This window comes from Phoenix dactylifera, chromosome 10, assembly GCF_051530095.1.
Source record: "Phoenix dactylifera cultivar Ajwa chromosome 10, Ajwa_hap1_PhDact_Kaust_v1.1, whole genome shotgun sequence".
Classification (NCBI taxonomy): Eukaryota; Viridiplantae; Streptophyta; class Magnoliopsida; order Arecales; family Arecaceae; genus Phoenix; species Phoenix dactylifera.
The window spans coordinates 20912108-20940085 of record NC_143199.1 but is presented as its reverse complement, the minus strand read 5'-3'; the positions used below and the strand labels follow the sequence as shown (position 1 = coordinate 20940085).

The 27978-nt window shown below is 37.7% G+C and overlaps 1 protein-coding gene, 1 long non-coding RNA gene and 1 pseudogene across 2 annotated transcripts; 2 read left to right on the top strand and 1 right to left on the bottom strand.

The window, feature by feature from the left end:
- The first annotated feature begins 281 nt into the window (after nucleotides 1–281).
- Nucleotides 282–2199, top strand: LOC149752733 (eukaryotic translation initiation factor 3 subunit D pseudogene; annotated as a pseudogene).
- LOC120105290 (protein CYCLOPS-like) lies at nucleotides 580–5595 on the bottom strand. Its single transcript, XM_089925802.1, has 4 exons — nucleotides 5542–5595; nucleotides 5405–5457; nucleotides 3904–4651; nucleotides 580–648 (listed from the first exon to the last, which is right to left on the bottom strand). Exons 1-3 carry the CDS (start codon nucleotides 5569–5571, stop codon nucleotides 3919–3921), a joined length of 816 nt encoding a protein of 271 aa, XP_089781928.1. The 5' UTR covers nucleotides 5572–5595; the 3' UTR covers nucleotides 580–648; nucleotides 3904–3918.
- A 368-nt stretch (nucleotides 5596–5963) lies between these two features.
- Nucleotides 5964–25567, top strand: LOC149752732 (uncharacterized). The gene is made up of 2 exons (XR_016396645.1): nucleotides 5964–6052; nucleotides 21650–25567. It is a non-coding gene; the product is annotated as an uncharacterized LOC149752732 (long non-coding RNA).
- Nucleotides 25568–27978: the final 2411 nt, after the last annotated feature.

The following is a 27978-nucleotide window of genomic DNA, read 5'->3' as shown; positions in this document are numbered from 1 at the left end:
ATGCCACTGAAGAGAACATAATTTTTTTTCCTTTTTCTGAGGAAAAAAGAGAACATAAATAAACCCACCATGTTTTGGCTCATTGCTGATAACACATTGCATGGGCACAAGCAAAAGGTTTTGAGGAAACTATGGTCATACTTTCCAGCTAACCTATGAACTGCTCTGATCAGCTTTTATGATCACTATTAGCAATGATCGAATCCATGTGCAACATCTAAACGATTTGTCTCTTGCACTATCACAAAAGCATTATTCTCAAGTTACAAGAATAAACCGATATGGCAGAAAATGGAAATAGTAACACACCCATAACCCCTTTTGCATTGGTTATTTCCCAGTTGAGATTAAACATACGGGTTGGGATAGACCCGCTAATTCGGTCGCCTGCGGTAAGGATATAAAATGTCATCAATGTGTTCTTTGATATAGTTGCCCACTATATTCAGGTTTCTGGCCACCTGAAGCCACCAGTCCAGCATTCCTTGTAAACCTGCAAAATCTTAAGGTATCAGAAAACTTCATAGTGGGTTCTCAAGGGAAAAATAGGAATATGGAAACCGAAATTGCATGCTTTCCTGCTGAAAAACTCCTCCACAGAGGAGTGTGCTGGGTTGTATGCTCATGGTTGAGAACGAGTAGTAGCATCTACAAGAACATCAGACAACTGATCAGATTCATAATTTCTGTCTTCATTGCAAGATGAAGATAACCTTTAGTAATGTTCTACAACAGTGATAGCATGTTGCAGTACTCAGTAACTTCAGTATATGTTGGTGACAAGACTACAAAATAAGAGCCGCAAAATGTAAATTATAATTCATAGAAAACATGACTGTAATGCAAAAGAACTGTAGTTATTAGACTTGACAAAAAGCATTTAACATGAAATTTAAATTGAAACACAACCACATACTTTAAGCAATAGCATTTTTAAAACAACAAGAACGAGGGATGTGCAAGAAAACCAATCAAACCACAAAACTGACCAGAATTGGTTATTTCGGTTCAGTTTGGGTGGGGTTTTCTACATCTAGTCTGATTTTGGTTTGGAATTTTTTAGAACCGAAAAATCAATTTGGTTTCAGTTTAAATTTTAACAAAACCAACTTAAGCATAACCGACTTGTATATATACACTCATCTGATTTAGGCTTGGTCCGGTCACACTTCAGCAATTCAAATGTTCGGTAGCCCTAGCTGCTGACCCAATCTCTCCTCCCACTCCGTGCTCTCCTCCCACCCCAATGCTCAAGACTGCCCTTTGCCCACTCTCCATGCTAGAGCCAAGTCCCAAATCTTGATCCGCCCACTCTCCCTTGCCCCCCTCCTCCTCCAATCCTCACTCAAGTGAGATCTCTTCTCCTCTCCTCCTCTCTTTTTTCTAAAATAGATTGAAACTTTGAAACTAATCTCCACCTTTGGCCCTTTCGTCGACGAGACCTCCTAGGAGCCTCTCTCTGAAGCCAAGGAGGACATCAATTCCACCTACTCCCTTGCCGTCAAGGCCGCTTACATCAACCAGAACTTCTCCCAATAGGTCCTCCAGTGATAGCAACAAGATCACCTTTCACGAGCTCAACCCCTTTGCTGCCAAGGGTGAGATTGCCTCTGTTGCCTATTGTTGTCGCCACTAAAGCTTGAGGATGACACCTACATGGTTGCCCACTGCAAGGTCCCGACGTAAAGGGGCAGCGCTCCTTCATGACTCTTAATGCCCTCAATGAGTTTGATCCCGAGTACTCGAGTGTTGACTGGAGGCCAAAGCTTGAGACCCGGAGGTGGGCCATGCTCGTCACCGAGCTCAAGAACAATGCCAACAAGCTTTCTCAGTGGACCGTCTAGGCCTTCGTTGTAAGCACACTTGATGAATCTTGGTTATATCTCAAGGGTCCACCCTAGGGACCACAACAACCATGTGATCCTCAGCATTGTCGGGTACAAGCCAAGGGATTTCACTGCCCAGATCAACCTCAACACCTCAAACATGTGGTGGATCATCAAGTCGATTGTGGACATCTGCATGAAGCCCAATGAAGGAAGGCATGAGCCTTCGAACTCTAGGTCTCCAGCTGGTTTTCTCTCACACAGTTGGATGGTGGTCTTCTTTTTCTTGGTGGGCAATGGCCATGAAATTTTGCTTCTTTCCCTCATTCTTCTTTTCTTTCTTCTCACTGGATTTTGTTCTTCTTCTTGGTAAACTGATAGATGCCCATTTGGCCTAGCCCATTTGACAGAAGCCCATTTAGCCTAGCAACCTGATAACCGAACTGAACAGAATTTCACGGGTTAGTTTGAACCCGTTTTCACAGATGGTCAGTTTTGCATTGATTTCGGTTTTAGAAAATCGATTCAAGTTGGTTCAGTTTCAAGAATAATCCTAAACCGATCCGACCCGAACCATGCACTCCTCCTAGCAAACATTGTTGAAACAAGCTCATCTATTATGGTCTATGGACTGGTATAGGTAGCTCCCAAGTAACAACTAAATCAAGCTTGATCAATGTGGTATCAATTGTCTCACAAAATACATATACCCAACTAGCAAGTTAGAAGTTGCAAACAAAAATTTGAACAACCATACTAGCAAAACTAATCGATTCAAAATTAAGTTCTAATGTCAAATATGACTGCCCTATGCACGACCAATAGCAACTGATATTATGAGCTAGCAACTTTTTAATAAAATTATCAAAAATAAGATATTTTCTCTTTCTTTCATTTTTTTTGTTAGAGACTAGGAACCATAGATATTTTATAGTGCATACAAAATAATTGGTGCATGGTTATTGTTTTGTCCATATATAGCCTAGGTAACAAAAAAAGGGTGTCCAGTTGCACGAGGTTGCCACCACTATGTGGTATAGGAAAGGTCAGATATATACGGCCAAAAATTATAAGATTGAGCCACTAATATGGCCATCAAAGTTTACTTTTTGTCAACATTTCATAATGAAAAATGACATAAAAATAAAAAAGACAAGTTTAACAGATAATTTTTTTTTAAAACTCCCATTGTACTACAGATATTCAAGCTTCAGATGAGGACCATATTACTATATCACCAGTTCATATTCTATCTATTTTTACATATTATGGTTAGAATATGGTCCTAGTAGATTACTGGAATTTTCTTTCATTCTTCACTGCCCATGTAAGATACCCTAGCAAGGGATCATTAACTATCAGCCAACCTTGCAATGAGAAAACAGATTCTAAGATCACACTATAACAATGTAGCTAGTTAAGGAAAGCTAAACCTAATATCTCGTATTTCTGAAATGTCTAAGATAATGGTTCAAGCATTGAACATTTTTGCCCATTACTTTGCTAGAAAACCAAAGCTTAGTAGTTCTGCAGTAATTTCTTTCTGAATTCCAAAAATGAATCCTTTGCAGCTAGCTGAATATCTATCTTCCAAGAAATGGTAAAAGGTTCTATGATTATTAGAACATATAGGCAGATACCACATGGTCATGCAGCTTGGAATTCCCAAGGTGTTAGCACCTATTTCTATTTTTATGGCAATCCTATTTGTGATGAAATACAACATACTCAGAGATGAATAAAATGCTTGTCGTATACCAAAACTATCATTAACTATAAATACAAGTATTTCTAAGGTTAGAAAACAAGCCAGTCCTAGCTTGTATCAGATGGTGTATTTATGTATCAGGTCCGGATGTAAATCATCAAACCTAAAAGGAAGACAACAGAAGCAAGTACGGATTTAAAAAATAACATTGATATATTCAGGGAAATATACTTGTTTTCGAGAAGCAAACAAATAGTATGCTGAAAGTGAAAGTAGTGATATTTTACCTTTGCACAATACATAAACAGTTGAAATGATTGCATAACATTGTTATGTTTGAAAAGTGATCGATTGAAGAAAAATTGGTACCTCAGAGTCCACATTTCAGAAAAAAAGGAACAAATCTTTGGCCTTAATCCCATGGTTTGGAGTTCCATTACCAACATGTTTTCTGGAACTCTCACAAACTGATGTAGTCTGTCCTGAATGGGCAGGACCATCACATACATCAAAACCAGTTGAAAATGTAGGTGCAGCAGCAGATGATCCACTTTGTGAAGGTTCTTGAGACATTGTCCCCATCTGAATCTGGCTTGTTTGAGTAACAAATCCTTCCATGTTTAGTTCTATAGACCTCTCAGCTGTTGGCAAGTTCCCTGAACCTTGCATTTGGACAGAGGATACCAGTTGAAAGTTGCTGGATTGTCCAAGAACCTGATTTGCTGCATCTTGATTGGAACTCAAATTGACAGGAACTTGTTGAGCACAATAAAAGCCAAAAGAACTTCCTCCTAGGTTTCCTTTATTGGCTTGGTTGCCAAGTTTTTTGCGTTCCAGTGTGCCCTTAAGCATGCTGACAACAGAAGAAACTGCATCTACAGTTGCCTTTGGAGGAGTATCAAGGGGAGATGTGGATGAATTGGATGGAGACATGAAATTCAGCAGTTGATTGGACATCTCATCCACTGAGATGCCACACAAATTACTGGTGCTCATAAATTCTTGTTTCATTCTGTCGGCACCTTGTCCTGCAGCATTATTTGGATGTCCTGCAGCATTATTTGGTTTTTCTGCAACTGTTGGCTTCTGCATATTTTGAATAGCAGCATACCTCCTCCTGAGAGAGATTTCCAAGTTTTCCTTTAGGACATGTCTCACCCATAAAACGAGACATGTAAGCTAACATCTCTATGAAAATTCAAAAGGTAACCCCTGTTATAATTTTTAATTAAGCTTACATGTAACAATATTGAGATTGTACCAGAAACAGTTTAATGCTCTGCAGAGGGCACCTAAAAAATAAGAAATTTTTGGCTTACTAGCTTTAACTTGAATATAAGCTCCTCTGCGCGAATTTGTCTATCACAGAAATCCCATAGGCTGCCTACTGCCAGAACAGTTGGAGATTTCTGAAAAAAGAAATACATGCCTTCTTTGGACATTTATCTAGATCTTTGGTAGGTGCCTAAACATACGTTACAGATGCAAATTCAAATCCTTAGGCTAAGGCTGACTATCCCAATAAAAATTTTAACATGGAGGGTTCTCTTACTAAGCTTATTTGCCTGGTATAAGCTTTGAAAAGAACTTAACAAATAAGAAAAGTTGATTATGATTATCAATTAGCTCACTTCACAATCCACTTAGTTATTTAATTCATGGCCCTTTCTTCCAAGCATACACAACATGAGCATAGCAGTTAGGTAGAAGAGATGTGCAGTTCAATAGCAGGTAATGCATTGAAACTACAAACATTTTTATCAGCAAAACACAAATGGAGAAAATCCAATAGGAATCTCAATGATTTTTTTTTTTGGATTGAACATGATTTTTTTTCTACTAATCTCATATGCAGATCTAAAATACATACCGTAGCTCAGAAGAGCGACTTCTAGTCATTGGTTGAGAACTGTGAAACCATGCCTGAATCAAATGCATCCAACTTTGCAATGTAGTTTTTTTTCAATATCAGTATGTCCTTATTTTAAGATTGTAGAAAAACCTAACCTTTGCCAAATACAAGTTACTATCTTGCATTCCTTGCTCTGCTGCAAACCTGATCAAATGAAAAAAGGTTTTAGTCACCACACAAAGAAGAGTAGCATAGCTCTAACTTTGTATTTATCAATTATAGTTGAACCATCTGAAAGCCCTTAATGGAATTGAGAATTTTAGTCATCGATACACCTATTAAAATAGACAGATTATATCCAGGAAAATTGATGATAAAGTTATCATCCTTCCAAAACCATATTAATCACAGCACCTAGACCTATAGTCAAGGTGTTACTGTTTGGCATTGTTCATGCTACGGTACCGTGAATAGAGATACCCAATTAAAGCTTTTCCTTTCCTTGCTTTCTTTTTCTTATTTGTGAAAACCAATACAATCCCAAGATTGAAGGAATCCAAGACACCAAAATACGAAGGAATAGAAGTCAGTTGGCTTTGTAAGTGGACTTCATTAGGTGTCCAAAACATTATACAAGAGATATCGTTGAGATTCAAGAAACGCCTCGTAAGCTTCTCTTCTTCCCCTCCTCTTCCTCTCTTAGTTCGCATTCTACTCCTACTAATTTTTTCCTTCCTTATTTTTCTTCTCTATTTGCTGGTTTATCTGCACTACAGAATAATTTCTGCTTGATATTAAAATCATATTGCTCATCCTTCTCAGTTTTGTTCATTAATTTACTGCTGTTATTCTTCCTAATCACTAAATTCCTTTATAGCTGAATCAATTTTGTGCCAAAATCAAAGCTTGATCCGATGCAAAATACTTTCTTTTATTCTCCTTGGAACTGATTAACAATTTCAGTCCTAAGATCACCTAGTTGGACAGCCTCATAGCCCCAGAAATCATTGGGATAGTTTTGAAACATCCCGAAAACCCTAGGGAAGCAAGACAAACTCTCTCATTCCACTTTAATTAGGATCAGGTTCAAGTCTGCCCTTTTTCTCTGTCCAGGACAGCAAAAACCTAAACCTTCAAAATCATAAGAAACTTTATTACTTTTGGGCTAACATTTCTCAGATGCAGCTCTAAGCCTAGTGTCCTACATCATTATGCTCTCTATTTACCAACAATACGAATTCCGATGTCTCAATCCTATCAATCCTCATAACTAGTTTCAAACTTGAATGGTTGGGAGTATACACTCCCCAATCTACCAAGCCCACATCCTGCAACTTTCTCCCCAGTTCTCCCTCTTCGATCATCTCTCCAATCCCAATGATCCCCCACTCATTTCAAATTTAAATGGTTTGGAAGTACTCTCTCTAGTCTACCAAATCCCACATCCCAAGGTTGCATATATATATGCCACATGTCCAGGCTGCTAATCACCATCAAAAGTCAATATGAGCCCTTGATGCAAAAACCAATTGTAAAATTAAGCCATTCATGCTAAATTAAATGATCAGACACATTTGCATGTTGCTAATTCTAGTTTATGTAAATGCAACCACAATAAGTAATGAAAAAGAAAAACGAATGAGCCATTTATAAAAGGCATGTAAGCTTAATCATTTTCAAAGTCATTTGCAGAATCAATGGAAAGTTCTGCAAAGCCTATACTTTGAAAAGCTACAATAATATGCAGCCAGCGACAATACTAAGTACCAGCTTTAAACATGAAAAATTTCTGTGGTCAGAAGTCCAGAACAATATGACAGTTTAAGTTTTGAGTCCAACCAAATGGGGCTTGATTTAAGCAATAATCAAAAGAAGGAAGAAGAAGAAAAAGCACTTGACAGACACAAATTACAGTTGAAAGTGTATTACCCAATGATGCACTTATAATATTATAAAAGTAAGGTTTTAAGTCATGCAGGACTTACTTCCTGCTACCAATTTCATGACAAGCTAGTTAATAAAGGGCTCGTTTGGTTCGCGGGAAGTATTTTCCCTCCTAGGAATATGATTCCTGGGAATCAGATTCCTAGGAAGAGGATACCTAGGAAAGTACTTTTGGCATGTTTGGTTAACGTGACAAATTTCCAAAGTGCTTATGTTTGGTTGACCATCCACTTTCCTAGGAAAGTTATGTATAATTCCTATTATGCCCTTAATAAAAATTAGGTCTTTAATGCCTCTTTAATGCTTCTTTAATGCTGAAGGGTCTTTTTGGGAAAAAATAAAAAAGGAGTGATTCCCACCTCATGGGAAAGTAACTTTCCCATGTTTCTCATGGGAAAGACTTTCCCATGAAATGTGGGAATCATATTCCCATGGGAATACAACTTTCCCATCTCTCTCTTTTGAAAACTCCAACCAAACAAGAGGCATTTCATTACTTTCCCGTTGACCACACTTTCCCCCCTCCTTTTCCTGCGAACCAAACGAGCCCAAAAGGTTTTGATAACAATTGTGAAATGAACAATTGCATCATACATTCGTTCTCAAAAAATTGTGTCAAATGTTCAATACCATCTGAAAATAGAATTCCATTTTCAAAAAAAAACTTCATATATTGTTTATCTAAACCCAGAGTAAGAGTGGCTATTGTTTCATTGATTAGTTGATAACTACAATTTATAATATTAAGTTGCTCTGTCGAAGACCACCCACAGACTATCTTTATAGAAGTGAAATAACCACCTGAGTGTGAAAGGTCATTCAAATGTTCATGAGCCTTGCTTAAATTTTGCTGAGATGAGTTGTCATTGCTAGTTTTCTTTTGAACTGCAACTCCATTTTGTTGGCTTGAAAGAACACCAAGTTCTGTTGGTATTCTGCAAATTGCATGACTCAGAGGCTGAAGTCAAGGAGCATTTCAAGGAATATAAGAACAGCACAAGATTTTCATTGAAGGGGAATGAAATGATTATTCAGCATAGATAATAAGAGGTATGACATGTTGGAAATTAAAGCTATGGATGCAAATTCATATAACAAACACAAATAATCAAAAATAAATAAATGAACAAGAATAGATTGAATAAGAAAAACTTAGCAATAGAGGCATGCGAAATGACATTGTTCTTAAAGGTAGATTTCGTGTTCCACAGAATTAATGACTCAACACAAAGGGTCCCAATGCGTCTACCCTCCAGGATTCAACTATAGCAGCACCTTTGTAAGGATGCGCTCCCAACTATGAAGGTTTGAGTGAATTGCTTTTGGTTGGTTCTTGCCTCAAGAATCAGCGTAATAGTATTTTGCAGAAAAGGGACGAGAAAAATAGAGGGGTGTTTTTCAAAGAAGAGAGAAACAGAAAGGTCTTTTTCAAAAAAGGGAAGAGAAACAGAAAAATCTATATGTCTGGATGGGAAGGGAAGTCATGTATTTATAGAGGAATCCTTTACAGCTAGTCTGGTCAATCAGTCAACGGTAACGACCGTTCAGTCCAATGGTAGCGACCATTCAGATATCCAATGGTAAAATTTTCAATGGGCATGGCATAAAATGGCTAGTTTCAGAAGGATAAAAAGAAGGAAGTGAAGGTGTTTTGAAACACCTAAAACAACAACAGCCAACATGGCACAGTGGCACACCAAAAATGAGTCCCTACAACAGGGAAAATAACAATCTTGTACTTTAGTTAGAGAACAGTCAGGTTATAGTGAAGTTTTATAGATTTTATATAAGGAGGGTTAGTTGGAGATTTGCCACTTGAGTAGTATTCAATTGTTACATACAACTGAGAGTTACAGAGGGCATGTTTAAAAGTGTAATAAGACCAGCTAAATTATAGAACTTAGTGTCAGCGATATAGAGATCCAAAAGTGGAATGCACTGGAGATGGAGATGATGATAATTCGATAAACAAAAGATGTAGTTAAAATTGAGGACCAAGAAAGCCTAACTACGCATTGACAAACACAAAGTTCAGTGGAACCCAGATCTCCTAAATAGAAGACAGCCTAGATTGAAGCTTCTAAAAAGAGGCAAAGGGAAGATTTGAAGGAGGCTTGGGTGATGAAAGGGATTAAAGTTATGCTCTCATTCTGAAGTTAATGCATTTTTTGGCACAGGACAAAATCATTAAATTTGGAACAGGCTATCTGGTTTTGGTAGGTGTTTATATTTTATGGCATAATTTTTTTCACATACAGGCTCTTCGGAAACAATGCAAATATGTACTGTTGGAGGGAAAAAATTTTCCATGCAAGGATTTGGCTGCCAATGTGGTTTATGACTCAAATACATATGAAATTTGAAAGAAAGCATGATTGCTATGACAAAACAACCATTTGATGTAGCAGAAAAAAAATTGCTAGTGAAAAAGATATTGCTCATATTTTGCTCATAATTTTTTCACATGATAAAATCATCTTTTTTGTAAAAGGATGGGTTGCATTCTAGGACTAGTTATTACCAAATACTAGTAAAATATCTCACAGATAGCTCTGTAAATATATGACACCTAAAAGCATCAGAATTCACAGATCCAATTATCAGGAAAACAGAAAACCAGATTCTAAAGTCCAGAACTATTCCATGCTTTATAGTTTATAGTTTTCTATCTTTGGAACACTAAAAACAAGATTTATTCAGAAATAAAGATGAATCAAAAAAACTAAACTGGTATCTGTGTACGTGTTTCATGATACTTTGCCATGAATAGAAAAGGATGACAAAACAGTTGCATTAAACTGAATAGTCATTAACTATATTGCATGACAATTGACAAAGTCTAGAAATTTTTTACTCATTTCTGGAGGCATTTACCTATGACTTTTTATTGTTTAGAGGTGTCGGTAAAGTAATATAATTAAATCATAACATTCCATATCGAAAATGACTTGCAAACTTTTCCCTGACATTACATATAGCAATCAATGTCTTTGCCATGCCATCAATCCGGAAAAATAATAGCTGATATTGTCCATATACTTCCCTTTGTGTATTTCTATCCATATTTCCATTGCCAGAAATTAAACTCATCGAAAGCTTGTGGTTACATCAGATGCATACTAATATCCTTTCATGCTATTTCCAGTGTTACATGGACATTCATTTCCCGCTCCTATAATTTTGGATGCATAGTCAAATTGGATATGTGTTAGACATACTTATCATTTTTCTTTTCGATTGCAGCTCCTGAAAATTAATAGAGTTGGAGTCCAACAGTGAATTTGACCCACTATAATAATGTTAACAATGACTTTTTGTTGTCTATAGAGATTGGTCAAGAATGTGGGTATGAAAATAACTCTACTAATTTAACCTTTTCTAACCATTAAGCTAACTGGAAGTCCTGATGAGAAACATATATATTGGAAGACCTTAACAAATAATATCTTTCAACTACCCAATTTAATTTAAATATATATTATTTAAGAACTTAAAAATTATTTTTTCTACGTATCCCTATATCTCCTTCCTCTTGCTGAGCTAGACACATAAAACCATGTCCAAATTCAATTCTCGTTTGTGTGTTGAGGATGATAGTGTTATTTTGATGATTAACAAGTAATTATCTAGAGTATGTTATAAGTTAAATTGATACTTCATTTATAAGTTCATTACTCTCAGTATATTTGTGTGATTGATAATAGATACATGCTTTGTTCATTTGAATGAATCTAACCTTGAGAATGCAGCAAAGTGTGGATTGAGTCGACCCAAAGATTGTTTGAGTCGACCCCGGCACATCAAGAAATCATTTGGCACACTCCTGCAAAAATGGCACAGATGAACAGTTGGTTGGGTCGACCCAAGGTAAGCATGAGTCGACCCAAATTTCAAGAACCTCAAAACATGAAGGAAATATGTTCTCTGGATTTACTGAGAGGGTCGACCCAAACAGTGGTTGAGTCGACCCAAGCTTGAGTCGACCCAAACTCTGAGAGGGTCGACCCAAAGGCAAGACAGAAAGACAGACAGAAAATGGTTCTCTGAAATTACTGAGAGGGTCGACCCAAGAAGAAGTTGAGTCGACCCAAGTGAACTTTGAGTCGACCCAAAGAAAGGATGGGTCGACCCAAGTGAAGGAAGGCTGAAATCAAAGTTTCTGTGTTCTCTGAGAGGGTCGACCCAAGAAATGTTTGAGTCGACCTAAGGCAAAGTTGGGTCGACCCAAGGACAGGTTGAGCCGACCCAAACACGGGTTGAACAGTAACGGCTAGTTCTGCAGATGTACTTTTTGTCCTTTCCAAGGTCAGTAACGGCTAGTTTTTGAATTCTAACCATTGGGGCTTGACCAAAGAAGGTGGGAAGCTATTTAAAGGGGCACTATTCATCAGAGAGAACAACTTTTACAAAGGAATATCAAAGAGTACTCAAGAACACAAAAGTGCCCTAATCTTCTTCATCAAGAGCTTCATTCAAGAATCAAAGAAAGGGATTGAGCAGATTCAAAGAGGCATCAAGAGCTCCATCCCCCCTTGAAGAGTGAAGCATCCTTGACAAAGAAGAGCAAAGCCACTTCAAAGCGATAAATACTTTCTAACTCTTCTTTGTAGTTTATATTGTTTCATATGCTCATTTAGGAGTTTGAATCTTTTCTTTTTGTTTGTCAAACACTTTGTAAAGGTTCGTTGGTTAGCCCGCAAAACCAACAAAGGTTTTTGGTGAACCCGGAAAACCAAAGTGTAAAGGTTCGTTGGTGAGCCCGCAAAACCAACAAAGATTTTTGGTGAACCCGGAAAACCAAAGTGTATAGGTTCGTTGGTGAGCCCGTAAAACCAACAAAGGTTTTTGGATTGTGAGCCCGGAAAACAATCCAACTGTAATCCGCGGGATTATAGTGAATTCCCAAGGGGACGCTTGGGGAGTGGACGTAGGTGCTAAGGAGAGCACCGAACCACTATATATTGTTGTGTTTGTGTTGTGCTTGTGCTTACATTTATTCTTGCATCATCTTCTATCTTTGCACTAGTTTAAATCAGTCAAATAGTTTAAGAAAGCATCCACCGCACTTAATTAAGAAAACGGTTAAAGCACCAAAATTTAGAAGAAACCAATTCACCCCCCCTCTTGGCTTGTCACCTTGGGCAACAAGTGGTATCAGAGCAAGGTGCTCTAATAGTACTCATTGATCTCACAATCAAGAGTTAAAGATCATGACAACCCAAGTGGGATGTGCAATGAGTGAGGGGCAATCCACAAATAGACCACCTCTATTTAATGGCACAAACTACACATATTGGAAAGCTAGAATGAGGATATTCATTCAAGCTTCGGACTATGAACTGTGGCAAATCATCACTAGAGGACCTCACACACCCACACTTAACATAGAGGGCACTATCATACCCAAACCAGAAATGGATTGGAATGAAAATGATAGAAGATTAGCACAGTTAAATGCAAAAGCTGTAAATATACTTTACTGCTCTTTAGATGTAAGTGAATTTAATAGAATATCCACTTGCACCACTGCCAAAGAAATTTGGGATAGACTTGAGGTCACACATGAAGGGACCAATCAAGTTAAGGAGTCTAAGATAAACATATTAGTACACAAGTATGAACTGTTTAAAATGGAATCTACTGAGTCAATAACTGATATGTTTACTTGTTTCACTGACATTATAAATGGGCTTAAGAGTTTAGGAAAGTCTTATTCTAACTCTGATTTGGTGCGAAAAATTCTCAGGTCTCTACCAAGGAATTGGGAGGCCAAGGTAACCGCTATTCAAGAAGCAAAGGACCTCAACACACTGCAGTTAGAGGAGCTTCTAGGATCTCTCATGACCCATGAGTTGACAATGAGGCAAAACTCAGAAGATGAGGTCAAAAGAAGAAAGCCCATTGCCCTAAAGACTACCACCCCTAAACAACTAACTGAATCGGAAGATTCAGATGATGATGAAGAAATCGATGAAGAAGGGATGGCTGTGCTTGGGAGAAGATTCAGAAAATTCATGAGAGGTAAGAATAGGTTCCATAAAAAGAAACCCTTTCTTAAAGGTAATTCAAGCAAAGAAAAGGGTAAGGACAAGGAAAAGGAAAAAGAGACTCCCATTTGCTATGAGTGTAACAAACCCGGGCATTATAAGATAGATTGCCCAGATTTGAAATGGATGGCAAGAAAGTTGAAAAAGAAGAATTTCATGGCCGATTGGAGTGAAAGTGAGGAATCAAGTTCGGAGGAGGAAGATCATCAAGAGACAGCCCAAATGTGTCATATGGCCAATGACGATGAGGTAGATTCTGAACTTGACTGTGATTTTACTGTGGATGAATTACATGATGCATTCTTAGAACTCATAGAAGAACATAAGAAAGTAATTAATAAAAATAAAGCTCTAAAAGAAGAAAATCAATCTCTCATTAAAGATAAGTTAAAATTGTCTCATAACTGTGAAACATTAAGTAGGAAACTTGCAAATGAAACCAAGAATCTAATTGCTGAAAATATCAAGCTAAAAGAAGATGCTGAAAAATATAAAACTTTGGTAGATAAATTTACTCTTAGTTCTACCAAATTAAATTTGATTCTTGATAGCCAAAAAGCTGTATATGATAGGGCCGGTTTAGGATATAGAACAAATAGAAAACAAAAATTATTAAAGAATATTTTTGTAAAAGCTAAAAGTGAAAATATTACTTGTTATTGTTGCAATAAGTTAGGACATAGAGCATATGAATGTAACTTTAGAAAATCTAATCAAAACAAATTAAGTAATAATCAAAAGATTAAATTCAAGAAAGTTTGGGTTCCAAAAGGAACATGGAGCACTAACCCTAAAGGACCCAACTTAGTTTGGGTACCTAAAGTTTCTTCTTGATCTTGATTGCAGGTGTGTCTTGCAGCTGATAAAATGGAAAAACGATGGTATCTAGATAGCGGCTATTCAAGACACATGACCGGTGACGAAGATCAATTTGTCACCTTGGAACCAAAGAAAGGTGGAGTAGTAACCTATGGAGACAATGGTAAAGGGTATATCATTGGAAAGGGTAAAATTTTCATTGCTCCATCTATTTTTATAGAAAATGTCTTATTAGTTAAGGGTTTGAAACATAACCTTCTTAGCATAAGTCAATTTTGTGATAAAGGGTTTAAAGTTACATTTGAAGCATCTGTATGCATAATCACTAATCCTAAAGATAATAGTATTGTACTTGTAGGACAAAGGCAAAGAAATATTTACTTAGTAGATCTTCATGAGTTAGGCAAGAAAAATGGTTTATGCTTAATTACTAATGAAGAAAAGAAAATTGAAACTAGTTTGCTTTGGCATCGAAGATTAGGACATGCTAGTATGGAATTAATATCAAAACTAGTTAAGAAGGAATTAATAAAGGATGTGCCAAAACTGATCTTTGAAAAGGACAAAATATGTGGACCATGTTCATTGGAAAAACAAACTAAGTCATCTTTCAAATCAAAGAATGTAGTATCAACAACTAGACCATTTGAACTCTTACACATGGATTTATTTGGACCTACTAGAACTACAAGTCTAGGAGGAAAGAAATATGGACTAGTTATTGTTGATGACTTTTCGAGGTATACATGGGTTTCATTTTTGGCACATAAGAATGAAGCATTTTCAGAATTTTTGAAACTATATAATAATATCATAAATGAAAAGAAACTCACCTTAGTAGCAATTCGAAGTGATCATGGTACGGAATTTGAAAATCAACACTTTGAAGAATTTTGCACTAAAAATGGAATATCACATCAATTTCAGCACCTAGAACGCCTCAACAAAATGGGGTTGTTGAAAGGAAAAATAGGACATTGGCAGAAATGGCACGCACAATGTTGTGTGAGTCAAGTCTTCCAAAGTACTTTTGGGCTGAAGCTATAAACACCTCTTGCCATATTCTGAATCGAGTTTTAATACGACCAATAACTAAGAAAACTCCTTATGAACTTTGGAAGAATAAGAAACCAACTGCTAAATATCTTAAAGTTTTTGGATGTAGATGTTTTATCTTAAACAATGGCAAGGAGGATCTAAGTAAATTTGATGCCAAGTCAGATGAAGGTATCTTCTTAGGATACTCCACATCTAGCAGGGCATACAGAGTATTCAATAAAAGAACCTTAGTAGTGGAAGAGTCAGTCAATATTATATTTGATGAGTCTGATAGTGAGTCTACTAGGAAAGAAAATTTTGTTGATGATGATACAGGAATTATCGATTTGAAAAGTTGAATATTGATAACGTGCCAAATCAAGATAAGGGAGATGATTGCATGCCACCACAACCCCAAGACGTGCCAAAAGAATGGAGGTATGCACATGGACATCCTAAAGACTTAATCATTGGTGATCCATCTCAAGGGGTAAGAACTCGATCATCTCTTAGAAATTTAAATGATTATCTTGCTTTTGTTTCACAATTAGAACCTAAGACTTATGAAGAAGCTGAAAAAGATACTAATTGGATAAATGCCATGCAAGAAGAATTAAATCAATTCAAAAGAAGTAATGTATGGACATTAACTGAAAGACCAAAGCATAATTCAGTAATTGGAACAAAATGGATATTTAGAAATAAATTAGATGAAAATGGATTAGTTATAAGAAATAAGGCTAGACTTGTAGCTAAGGGATACAATCAAGAAGAAGGAATAGATTTTGATGAAACATTTGCTCCCGTAGCTAGATTAGAGGCTATTAGATTACTTCTAGCATTTGCATGTTTCATGGATTTCAAATTATATCAAATGGATGTGAAGAGTGCATTCTTAAATGGTATTATTGAGGAGGAAGTATATGTAGAACAACCTCCAGGATTTGAGAATCATGAATTGCCAAATCATGTGTTTAAACTGCATAAGGCATTATATGGATTAAAGCAAGCACCTAGGGCTTGGTATGATCGTTTAAGTAAATTTCTGCTTGATAATGACTTTAGTAGAGGAAATGTAGATAAAACTCTATTTCTCAAAAGAAAGGACAAGAATCTGTTAGTGGTACAAATATATGTAGATGACATAATCTTTGGTGCCACTAATGATACTCTGTGCAAAGAATTTGTTGATTTAATGCATGGAGAATTTGAAATGAGTCTAATGGGAGAACTAAGCTTCTTTCTAGGTTTACAAATCAAACAAACTAAAGAAGGCATTTTCATTCATCAAACTAAGTATACAAAGGAAATACTAAAGAAGTTTAGGAATGAAAATCATAAGGGAGTAGGTACTCCAATGAATCCTACTAGTAAGCTAGACAAAGATGAAAAAGGGAAGAGCATTGATATTAAGCTCTATAGAGGACTAATTGGATCTTTGCTCTACCTTACTGCTAGTAGACCCGACATCGTATTTAGTGTAGGGATATGTGCTAGATACCAATCGGATCCTAAGGAGTCACATTTAAGTGCTGTTAAGAGAATCCTTAGATATTTAAAAGGAACTACCACTATTGGATTATGGTACTCGAGAGACTCCTGTCTAGATTTGCTTGCATATTCAGATGCTGATTTTGCCGGATGCAAATTAGATAGGAAGAGCACAAGTGGCACATGTCAATTCTTAGGAAATAACTTAGTATCATGGTTTAGTAAAAAGCAGAATTCAGTGGCACTGTCCACAGCTGAAGCTGAATATATAGCTGCTGGTAGTTGTTGTGCTCAAGTATTATGGCTTAAACAACAACTAGAGGACTATGGAGTTAAACTAGATAATATTCCTATTAAGTGTGATAATACTAGTGCTATCAATCTTACTAAAAATCCAGTTCAGTACTCTAAAGCCAAACACATAGAAATAAGGTACCATTTTATTAGGGATCATGTGCAAAATGGAAATGTTTGTATTGAGCATATATGCACTGAAAAACAATTAGCCGACATATTTACAAAACCATTGAGTGAAGATAGATTCTGCATGCTAAGGAGGGAATTAGGCATATGTGATCTTTTTTATTGAAGAGATATAAAAGGGAGCTAGTAGTCTCATGATACATTCCTCTAATTTCAAAAATCCCATGAAACATGAGTCAAATTTGTTATCTATAGATTCCCTACTCATGTATCATTGTCCCAGAGAGAATTTATAAGGATTGGAAGCAAGAAAAATTTTTAGAAGCAAAAAAAAGAAAAAAAAAAATTTCTGCACTTGGGTCGACCCAACCCAGAACATGGGTCGACCCAACGTGGAGTCGACCCAAGAAAAATCTTGAGTCGACCCAACGTCGGGACCCCACTGATATAAGGGGGCCCGAGAGCATTTCTAGGGCACTATTTGGCCTTTGTCTTCTTCCGAAAAACCTACTCCCCACTCTCCAATCTTCACTAAACTCCTCCAAACAGTAGATTTCCTAAAGATCTTGGAGAAATGGGACCCAAACGAGCCGTGGCCAAGAGATCCGGAAGAGTGACTCGGATCCAACGGGAGGAAAGGCAACCTACCGAGCCATCTCCCGTGTCTCCACGACGTGAGGCACGTGCGGAGGCCCCTCCTCCTCCTTCCCCCTCAGTGATTCTTGCTAGATTTGCGGGGAGGCCGGTTACAACGGGGAGAAGGATCCATTCCGAGTTTTTCAATCAAGAAGGGTTTCGGATTTGGGAATGGATCCAAAGACAAGGTTGGGAGTATCTTTGCTCCCTAGATGTGGTAATCTACCCCGGCTTGGTACAAGAGTTCTATGCCTTCCTCAAGACTGGATTGGGAGGGCTTGTTTCAGAAGTTAGAGGGGTTCGAATCAGAGTATCCGAGGAGAGCTTGAGTGAGCTACTTCATCTACCCTGCATAGGAGCCACTCCGGAAAGGCCAGAAAACAAAATGAGAGCTCTACAATTGATTATGGAAAATGAGAACTTCGATTTCTCCACAAAGGTAATAGCTAGTTCTCTTTCCGCAGAAATGAGATTACTGCTCAATATGATCAATAGGATTTTGTTTCCAAAGACCGAAAGATTCGATCTCATCACTGAGCGAGATCTAGCAGTGATGGAGTGTATGATTCGAGGGATGCCCCTAAATCTTCCGGCTATGATATTGAGACAGATGAGGAAGGTAATGTGCAGCAACAGGGTATCACTACCTTATGGTATGATACTCACCTTGATATTTAGACAGCACGGTTTACCTCTCGAGGAGGAGGCATCCAAGAGTCTGCATCACACTGACACGTACACTGCACGGACACTTATACGCATGGGATATGAGAAAGTGAACGGGCAGTGGATTCACACAGGTGCAGGCATTCAGGGTGAGGCACCAGAGGGAGATGCACCAGAGGATGAGGATGAGGAGCATATGGATCATCCTACTGCACCCTCCGAGGCTGGACCATCGTCATCCGTTCCTCCGACAGATACGGATAACTTCTGGAGCAGGATGACTGAGCTCATGTCAGCTCAGGCGAGGACTATCACTGACGGGCTGACGAGCCGATTGGACGCCCGGTTGGATGTCATGTCTGCTGAGATCAGTGATCTGAGGCAGCAGATTGGAGCACTCCGGAGAGAGAGAGAGACACATGGACCATCTGTGCCACAGGCTGCTGAGTCAGAGATATCGGCACAGAGTCATCCAGCTCGTCGTGCTCCACGCCAGACACAGTCTCACCAGGCTCGACCTCCCCTCGCCACGTATACTAGGAGGATGAGGACTAGATCCCAGCCATTGGATTCTCCCTAGGTTGATCTTAGCATCTATGTTTAGAGCCTAGGCTAGATATCTAGTTCTCACATGTATCTTGCTTTTCTCATATGTATCTTGCTTTCTCTCATGTATCTTTAAATCTTGATTAAGGAACATTGTATCTGTTTTTGTTTTTAATGTATGAAAATGTTCCTATTTTGATCAATGAAGATTGAAGTTTATGGTATATTGCATCTTTCCCATGTATCTTTTTGATGATAACAAAAAGGGGGAGAAGAAAAGAAAGAGTATTTAATTTGAGAAGTAAAGAAAGAGTATTAATTTTGGGAGAAGTAAAGATATTGTTTAGAGAGTAAACAAAGTAACAAAAAGGGGAGAAGTAAAGATGTCTTAAGAGTAAGTAAAGCAAGCTAAAGAAAGGATTATGTAAAGAAAGAGAAATAAGAACTTATGCAAGAAAAGAGAAATAAATGGGCAAACAAATTGAAAATCATATAAGAAAGCTTATACATCTAAGGAGGAGCAATTTGTAACAATGAAATTGATTAAATCAAAAATTTCTATCAAATTTCAAAATTTGGCACATATAAATTCAGAATTTGGCACGCACCTCTCGCACCCCGATACATAAGCTGAAACTCATATTTTATCTCAAATTTTTGAAGTTTCATCACTAATGAATTATAAATGAAAGGGGGAGCAATTCAAAGAGTCAAATTGGCAACATTTAAATGATAAAGGGGGAGATTTCACTCGTATATATGAAAAGCTGAAATTCAGCAATTTAATCCCTTTTACAAACTGATTTTAAAGACAAGTATCAACAGGCTTATACTCTTTATTTTGTAATCATCAAAAAGGGAGAGATTGAGGATGATAGTGTTATTTTGATGATTAACAAGTAATTATCTAGAGTATGTTATAAGTTAATTGATACTTCATTTATAAGTTCATTACTCTCAGTATATTTGTGTGATTGATAATAGATACATGCTTTGTTCATTTGAATGAATCTAACCTTGAGAATGCAGCAAAGTGTGGATTGAGTCGACCCAAAGATTGTTTGAGTCGACCCCGGCACATCAAGAAATCATTTGGCACACTCCTGCAAAAATGGCACAGATGAACAGTTGGTTGGGTCGACCCAAGGTAAGCATGAGTCGACCCAAATTTCAAGAACCTCAAAACATGAAGGAAATATGTTCTCTGGATTTACTGAGAGGGTCGACCCAAACAGTGGTTGAGTCGACCCAAGCTTGAGTCGACCCAAACTCTGAGAGGGTCGACCCAAAGGCAAGACAGAAAGACAGACAGAAAATGGTTCTCTGAAATTACTGAGAGGGTCGACCCAAGAAGAAGTTGAGTCGACCCAAGTGAACTTTGAGTCGACCCAAAGAAAGGATGGGTCGACCCAAGTGAAGGAAGGCTGAAATCAAAGTTTCTGTGTTCTCTGAGAGGGTCGACCCAAGGAATGTTTGAGTCGACCCAAGGCAAAGTTGGGTCGACCCAAGGACAGGTTGAGCCGACCCAAACACGGGCTGAACAGTAACGGCTAGTTCTGCAGATGTACTTTTTGTCCTTTCCAAGGTCAGTAACGGCTAGTTTTTGAATTCTAACCATTGGGGCTTGACCAAAGAAGGTGGGAAGCTATTTAAAGGGGCACTATTCATCAGAGAGAACAACTTTTACAAAGGAATATCAAAGAGTACTCAAGAACACAAAAGTGCCCTAATCTTCTTCATCAAGAGCTTCATTCAAGAATCAAAGAAAGGGATTGAGCAGATTCAAAGAGGCATCAAGAGCTCCATCCCCCCTTGAAGAGTGAAGCATCCTTGACAAAGAAGAGCAAAGCCACTTCAAAGCGATAAATACTTTCTAACTCTTCTTTGTAGTTTATATTGTTTCATATGCTCATTTAGGAGTTTGAATCTTTTCTTTTTGTTTGTCAAACACTTTGTAAAGGTTCGTTGGTTAGCCCGCAAAACCAACAAAGGTTTTTGGTGAACCCGGAAAACCAAAGTGTAAAGGTTCGTTGGTGAGCCCGCAAAACCAACAAAGGTTTTTGGTGAACCCGGAAAACCAAAGTGTATAGGTTCGTTGGTGAGCCCGTAAAACCAACAAAGGTTTTTGGATTGTGAGCCCGGAAAACAATCCAACTGTAATCCGCGGGATTATAGTGAATTCCCAAGGGGACGCTTGGGGAGTGGACGTAGGTGCTAAGGAGAGCACCGAACCACTATATATTGTTGTGTTTGTGTTGTGCTTGTGCTTACGTTTATTCTTGCATCATCTTCTATCTTCGCACTAGTTTAAATCAGTCAAATAGTTTAAGAAAGCATCCACCGCACTTAATTAAGAAAACGGTTAAAGCACCAAAATTTAGAAGAAACCAATTCACCCCCCCCTCTTGGCTTGTCACCTTGGGCAACATGTGTCCATGCTACAGTGCCTACTTCATGTTATAAGATTAAGTAGGATCGTTTTATCCAAATCCTGACAGTGTTTTCCAGCTTCGCTAATAAAATATCTGGAAGAGTTTGCTTAAGTTACATGCAACGATAAGCTTGTTGATTAGCAAGCATACTTTCATCTAGAAAACAAAAACTCGATTTCAGTTACTAAACTTGTCTAACATACACCACATTATAATTGAAGGGTATAATTAAGGGACATTGACCATATTGGGAATAAAACCATACACTATTGAGTCACCTCCGAGATGCTTGCCGAGTACGATGAGCTACGCTTGTGGAGCTGGAGCCAGGAATCTGCAAAGATCAAGTAAACATGTGCTCATAGTAGTACTACATGATGGGGACATCAGAGCCCTTCATCCAGATGATCCTGAGCCCCCGGATTGAGCCAGACTCGTTTATTTGCATATTTATTTTATTATTTTATTTTTGGGCTTATTTGCATTCTAGGGTTTATTTGTGGTTTATTTTATTTCTGAGCTTATTTGCATTTTAGGGCTTATTTGTGTTATTTGTGGGTTCATTAGGATTTATTTCTGTGTAAGGGGGGTTTATGCAAGTTGTGTATTTGGGCCCTATATATAGGGAACTATTTTCATGATTAGGGTTTAATGAATGATTAAGAATTTCTTTTCCTCCCAGATCTTATTCTTCCTCCTCCCCTTCTCTTCTTCCTGTGTCTCTAGAACCTCTTCTTCCTTCTTTCTCTCTTGTTCTTCCTTCTTCTCCTCTTTTTCCGCATTTGTGCGGCATCACTACATCGCACAACAAACTAATGATCAGAGTTTCAGATAGTACTATAAGAAGCTTAATGCCAAGGAATAGCATAAGTACGTTGATCTTCCAAGTTTAACAATCTTCAATCTATTAAACGTGAGCATGTAACTTCCTCAATAATCTGTCAAGAATTTTACATGCAAAACAACCAATAGTGCTTCTGATGTCTCTTGTATCCATGCATTTTTTAGTCCTTTCCATTGTATACAGTATAAGAAAACGTTGTGTCCATAAAATCATGATGAAATTTAATGGTAACGGATGATGCGTGGGATCCTGAGATCTGGGAGGTGATCGCGGGATGCTGGGGGGTCTGATGCGGGTTCGGAAGAAGAGCTGGGAGGCGCAGATGATAATGGATGAGAGCTGCGGCAGGATCTTTGGCATGTGTCACGGGAAGAAAGCTGGGAGGCGCAGATGAGTGTTGGGAGATTGCACGCGGGAGTGCCGGGATCGTAGATGTTCCATTGTGCATTCCATATGGATGGTCGCCAGGTGTCGCTCCAATATGGTCAGGTTTGGCTGCTGCCCATTGATAGTCCCTAGACTCTACCACAAGTGCATGGGTCATGACAAGTAGAATAGGGCAAAAAGAGTATCGTTTCCACAAGGAGGCGATTCAAGTACCAATTTATAAATTTCCTATATTATTTAGACAACCCCAAATTGATGTGACTGACTGCAATTTCTTGACCTGAAAAATCAAATGTGAAAGGTTCCTAGGGCTTGGATTTCATCAATTGAATTCCTTCAATGAATTTAAATCTGATTGTTAATATTCTGCTAATTACAATGACCGAATCCCTTTTTTTTTATGTGATATCCTCTTTCAAGGTATAACACCTATACCTATATTAATCCTATGTCTACTTTCGTGATCATAGAAATTAATATAAATTCATTATGATCTGTGAAATTCTTGATTGTAGGTCACAAGGGTGTGCATTTATTTCTAAACTACACCACCAATGTTTGATAAATTCACCAACTAATATCGAACTTCAACTTTCGTTACTTCATTCAACATCTTAAGCATGCAATTCATGGCCAGTAAATTGCAAGAATGAAAACCGAAATCATCAAATTGCAATTAACAAAAGATATTCAATACAACCATACTCAATTCATATCAAAAATTCAATGACTACGTCCTAGCCCTAGGATAAGAAAACTAGCAAATCATAACTAATAAATCAATCCAATTATTTCTCAAACATAAATTCGCATTCAACATTCTTAATAACAATTCAGCAAATAAAAAAAATAAAAAAAATATATATAAGAGAAAGGAAAAGAACTCTGTATTTGCAAAAATCCTCCGTTCCGTTCTTTCTCCCAGAATTCCAGCTTTTTCTTCCTCTCGGAATTTCAGATTCTCTGCTTCTTCTTTTTTTATCTGCTTCTCCTCCTCTTCGTATCTGCTAGCTCTCCTTCTCCTTTTTCGGAATTTCCTTTTTTTTTGAATTTTAAAACAGATTTCCTCCCTATCTGCTAGCTGAAATCCCGAAATTCTAGGCTGATTTTTAGACTCGACTCCCAGCTGGATTTAGAGCACCAAAACGATATACTTTGGAGTTGGACCCTTCATGAAAGTTTTAGATATAGTTCTCAGCTTTCCAACGCATCTGGGTTTGCATTATTCTGACTTATATAACTCCAGATACAAGCTGAAAACCGAAATAGGGTTTGGGCTGCAGTAAAATTTTGGACAGATTCGGACTTCTCCGTTTCGGCTAAGTTTTGGACTTTAAAACGGCAGAACTTGGTTTTGTGATCTTCATAAAAGTTTTAGGTCTCCATCTTATCTTTCCAGCAAGCTAAACAACATCTGAAACGGAGGTCTGTAGCTCCAGTTAGAACCCAAAAACCGAATAGTGTTCTGGATTGACTAGACCAGCCCAATTTCAACCAATTCAATAATTAAACACCTGCAAAATACCAAGAATTTTCAAGAATTAAATAAATATAAAAGACACCTAAATTCTAGACAAATGAGCTAAGAACATACAAAACACTCTAAAACAAAATAATTAAGACTAAGAAAATGTGTGAAATAAATTCCCACGTCAAATACCCCCAAACTTGAATGTTTGCTTGTCCTCAAGCAAAAGAAAAACCATAAAAACAAAGGACAATAACCATAGTCAGGCTCAACTCATCACACCCAAAGGACCTATCATGCAAACATCAAATCTTCAACTTAGTACATAAACAATAGCAAATAAAGGAAAACTAAGCATACTCACATTCTCTAGATCAAATATCCATATATAATTCCAAACTCAATCATATTTATCATGCGACCAACACAATTGAATCATGTAACAACTCAACCTGCAATCACCCCTTCTCACTACTACAAACAAGGTAGCAAACTAGAGAGTTTTTTTTTTTTTTTTTTTTTTTTTTGCAATTTATTCTTTGTCTTTAAGTTGTCACTTGCCTTTTGACGCGAATACAAGCATTTGTGATGGATGCACCCGGTTACTCAACAAGTCACATACTTAAAGTGCTTTTGCATACTCATATTTCAAGTTGCCGTTTGACGTAAAAGTAAACATTGGTGATGAATACCCCTAGTTACTAAGCAACTCAAAACATTGGAGTAGAAAGAACTTTGTACACATTTATTTATTCGACTGTCTAATCATTATCACTCTATTTACTTAAACCCTGTTTAGGACTAGATCAAAGGGGATAATCACAAGAAAAGCATCACATTATGCATAATCACACAACTCATACAACTTTGCAAGGAAAGATGTACTTCAATAATCCCAAAGGAAAACAAATATGCTTACTCTTGCTTTATAAGATATTGCCTATCCTAAATCAAAATTCAATGCTTAAGCACAATAAAGAACCCAAAAGTGTAATGTTGATCCTAGATAAGTCTCACACAAGTGCAAATGCATGTTCATTTCTCCTAATCTTTCACATAAAAATTTGGTTTGGAAGACATGGATATGATCACCAATTAACTTGCATGAAAGTGAACAAACCAGAATTTCGAAAAAATTTTCTTTCTCAAACAAACATAACCTGTACCAACATTCAGCATAATCAAATATCCACTCCCCCAAACATAATTTTCACATTGTCCTCAATGTGAAAGCAAAGAAAAATGGAAGACTAATACTCCCCTTTTAGCAAGGCTGAACACAATGAATGTCCGACTGAATTGAACACGAACTAGCTTTTTGCTTGATTTTTCTGCACCTACACAACACAACCAAAAAGAAAGGGGTAACAACAATAATTATTCAAAGACTTAAATAAAAACAACAATTAAAACATATAACAAAAGACAAAAGAAAGGTTTTTTTTTTTTTTTTTTTTTTTTTGTGGTTGGGTTGCCTCCCAAGAAGCGCTTGTTTACAGTTATTAGCTTGACTTCCACACCATCAACCATAGGTAGGATTCTTCAAAGAGTAAATCACTCCTTTAGGAACCACATTACTAGCAAGATAAGGCTTCAAACGCTGCCCATTAACCTTGAATGCACCAGTGACCTCACTACGCACCTCAACAGCACCATATGGATACACTTTCGTTACCGTGAATGGGCCAGACCACCTAGAACGAAGCTTGCCTGGAAATAACTTAAGTCTTGAGTTGAAGAGTAATACTTGCTGCCCAATTTCGAAGTTTCTAATCTGAAGATGTTTATCATGCCAATGCTTTGTCTTTTCCTTGTAAATCCGAGTATTTTCATAAGCATCCAACCTAAACTCCTCCAACTCACTCAACTGTAACAATCTCTTTTCTCCCGCAGCTTTCAAATCCATGTTCAAATCCTTGATTGCCCAATAGGCCCTGTATTCCAATTCCACTGGTAAGTGACAAGACTTTCCAAAGACAAGTCTGTAAGGAGACATACCCAAAGGTGTCTTGAAAGCTGTCCTATAGGCCCAAAGTGCATCATCTAACTTATTTGCCCAATCCTTTCTTGAACTGCTCACAGTTTTCTCCAAAATTTGCTTCAATTCCCTATTTGCAAGTTCCACTTGCCCATTTGTTTGGGGATGATAGGCAAGTGCCACCTTATGAGTAACCCCATATTTCTTCAACAAAGCCTCAAATGACCGATTACAAAAATGGGAGCCTTCATCACTAATAATAGCTCTCGGCACACCAAATCTTGAAAAAATATTTTTCTTCACAAATCTCATCACCACTCGAGAGTCATTAGTCTGAGTTGCAGTAGCTTCAACCCATTTAGACACATAATCCACTGCTACCAGAATGTACTGATTATTGAAGGAAGAAGGAAATGGGCCCATGAAATCAATTCCCCATAAATCAAATAGTTCAACCTCCAAGATATTGGTCAAGGGCATCTCATTCTTTTTCGAAATGTTGCCAACCCTCTGACATCTATCACACATGCTCACATATTGTCTAGTATCTTGATACATGGTCGGCCAATAAAAACCAGATTGCCATACCTTTGCAACTGTCTTAGAGGTACTGAAATGTCCACCACACTCCAAGGAATGGCAATGGTCAAGTATATCCTGCATCTCATCTTGGGGCACACATCTTCTAATCATCCCATCTGCACAGTGTTTATAGAGTAGCGGTTCTTCCCAAAAATAATGCTTCACATCCCACAAAAACTTTTTCTTCTGATGATAGCTCAAATCAGGGGGAACAATGCCACTCACCAAATAATTCACCAAATCAGCATACCGGGGGATGACTGAAACTGCCAACAACTGCTCATCTGGAAAGCTTTCATTAATGGGCACCTCATCTGCTCTTGACTGCCCCTCTAATCTAGACAAGTGATCTGCCACCACATTCTCCATGCTTCTCTTGTCTCGAATCTCAAGATCAAATTCTTGAAGCAACAGCACCCACCGAATCAAGCGCGGTTTGGCATCTTTCTTTTTCAGCAAGTACTTGATTGCTGAATGGTCCGTATATACGATTACCTCGGAACCTACAAGATAAGATCGAAACTTGTCAAAAGCAAACACAACAGCAAGCAATTCTTTTTCAGTAGTTGCATAATTCAACTGTGCATTATTTAAAACTCTACTAGCATAATATATAACATGCAACTTCCTGTCTTTTCTCTGGCCGAGAACAGCACCCAGAGCGAAATCACTAGCATCACACATTAGCTCAAAAGGCAAACTCCAATCTGGGGCTGCCATAATTGGTGCTGACACCAACTCTTGCTTCAACCTGTTAAAAGCATTCAAACAGTCCTTATCAAAATCAAACACAACATCCTTATTCAACAGATTACAAAGAGGTTTAGAAATTTTAGAGAAATCCTTAATAAAACGCCGGTAAAATCCTGTGTGACCAAGAAAACTTCTAACTCCCTTAACATTTGTAGGTGGTGGCAATTTTTCAATAATTTCTATTTTTGCTCGGTCCACTTCAAGGCCTCTTGCTGAAATTTTGTGGCCTAAAACAATACCTTCCTGCACCATAAAATGACATTTCTCCCAATTCAAGACCAAATTGGTCTCCTCACAGCGCTGCAAAACTCGAGATAAGTTATCTAAACAACTATCAAAAGAAGATCCAAAAACAGAAAAATCATCCATGAAAACCTCCATGATCTTTTCAACAAAATCAGAGAAAATAGCCATCATGCAACGTTGGAATGTAGCAGGTGCATTACACAAACCAAAAGGCATCCTACGGAATGCAAAAGTACCATAAGGACAAGTGAAGGTGGTCTTTTCTTGATCTTCGGGGGATATAGAAATCTGG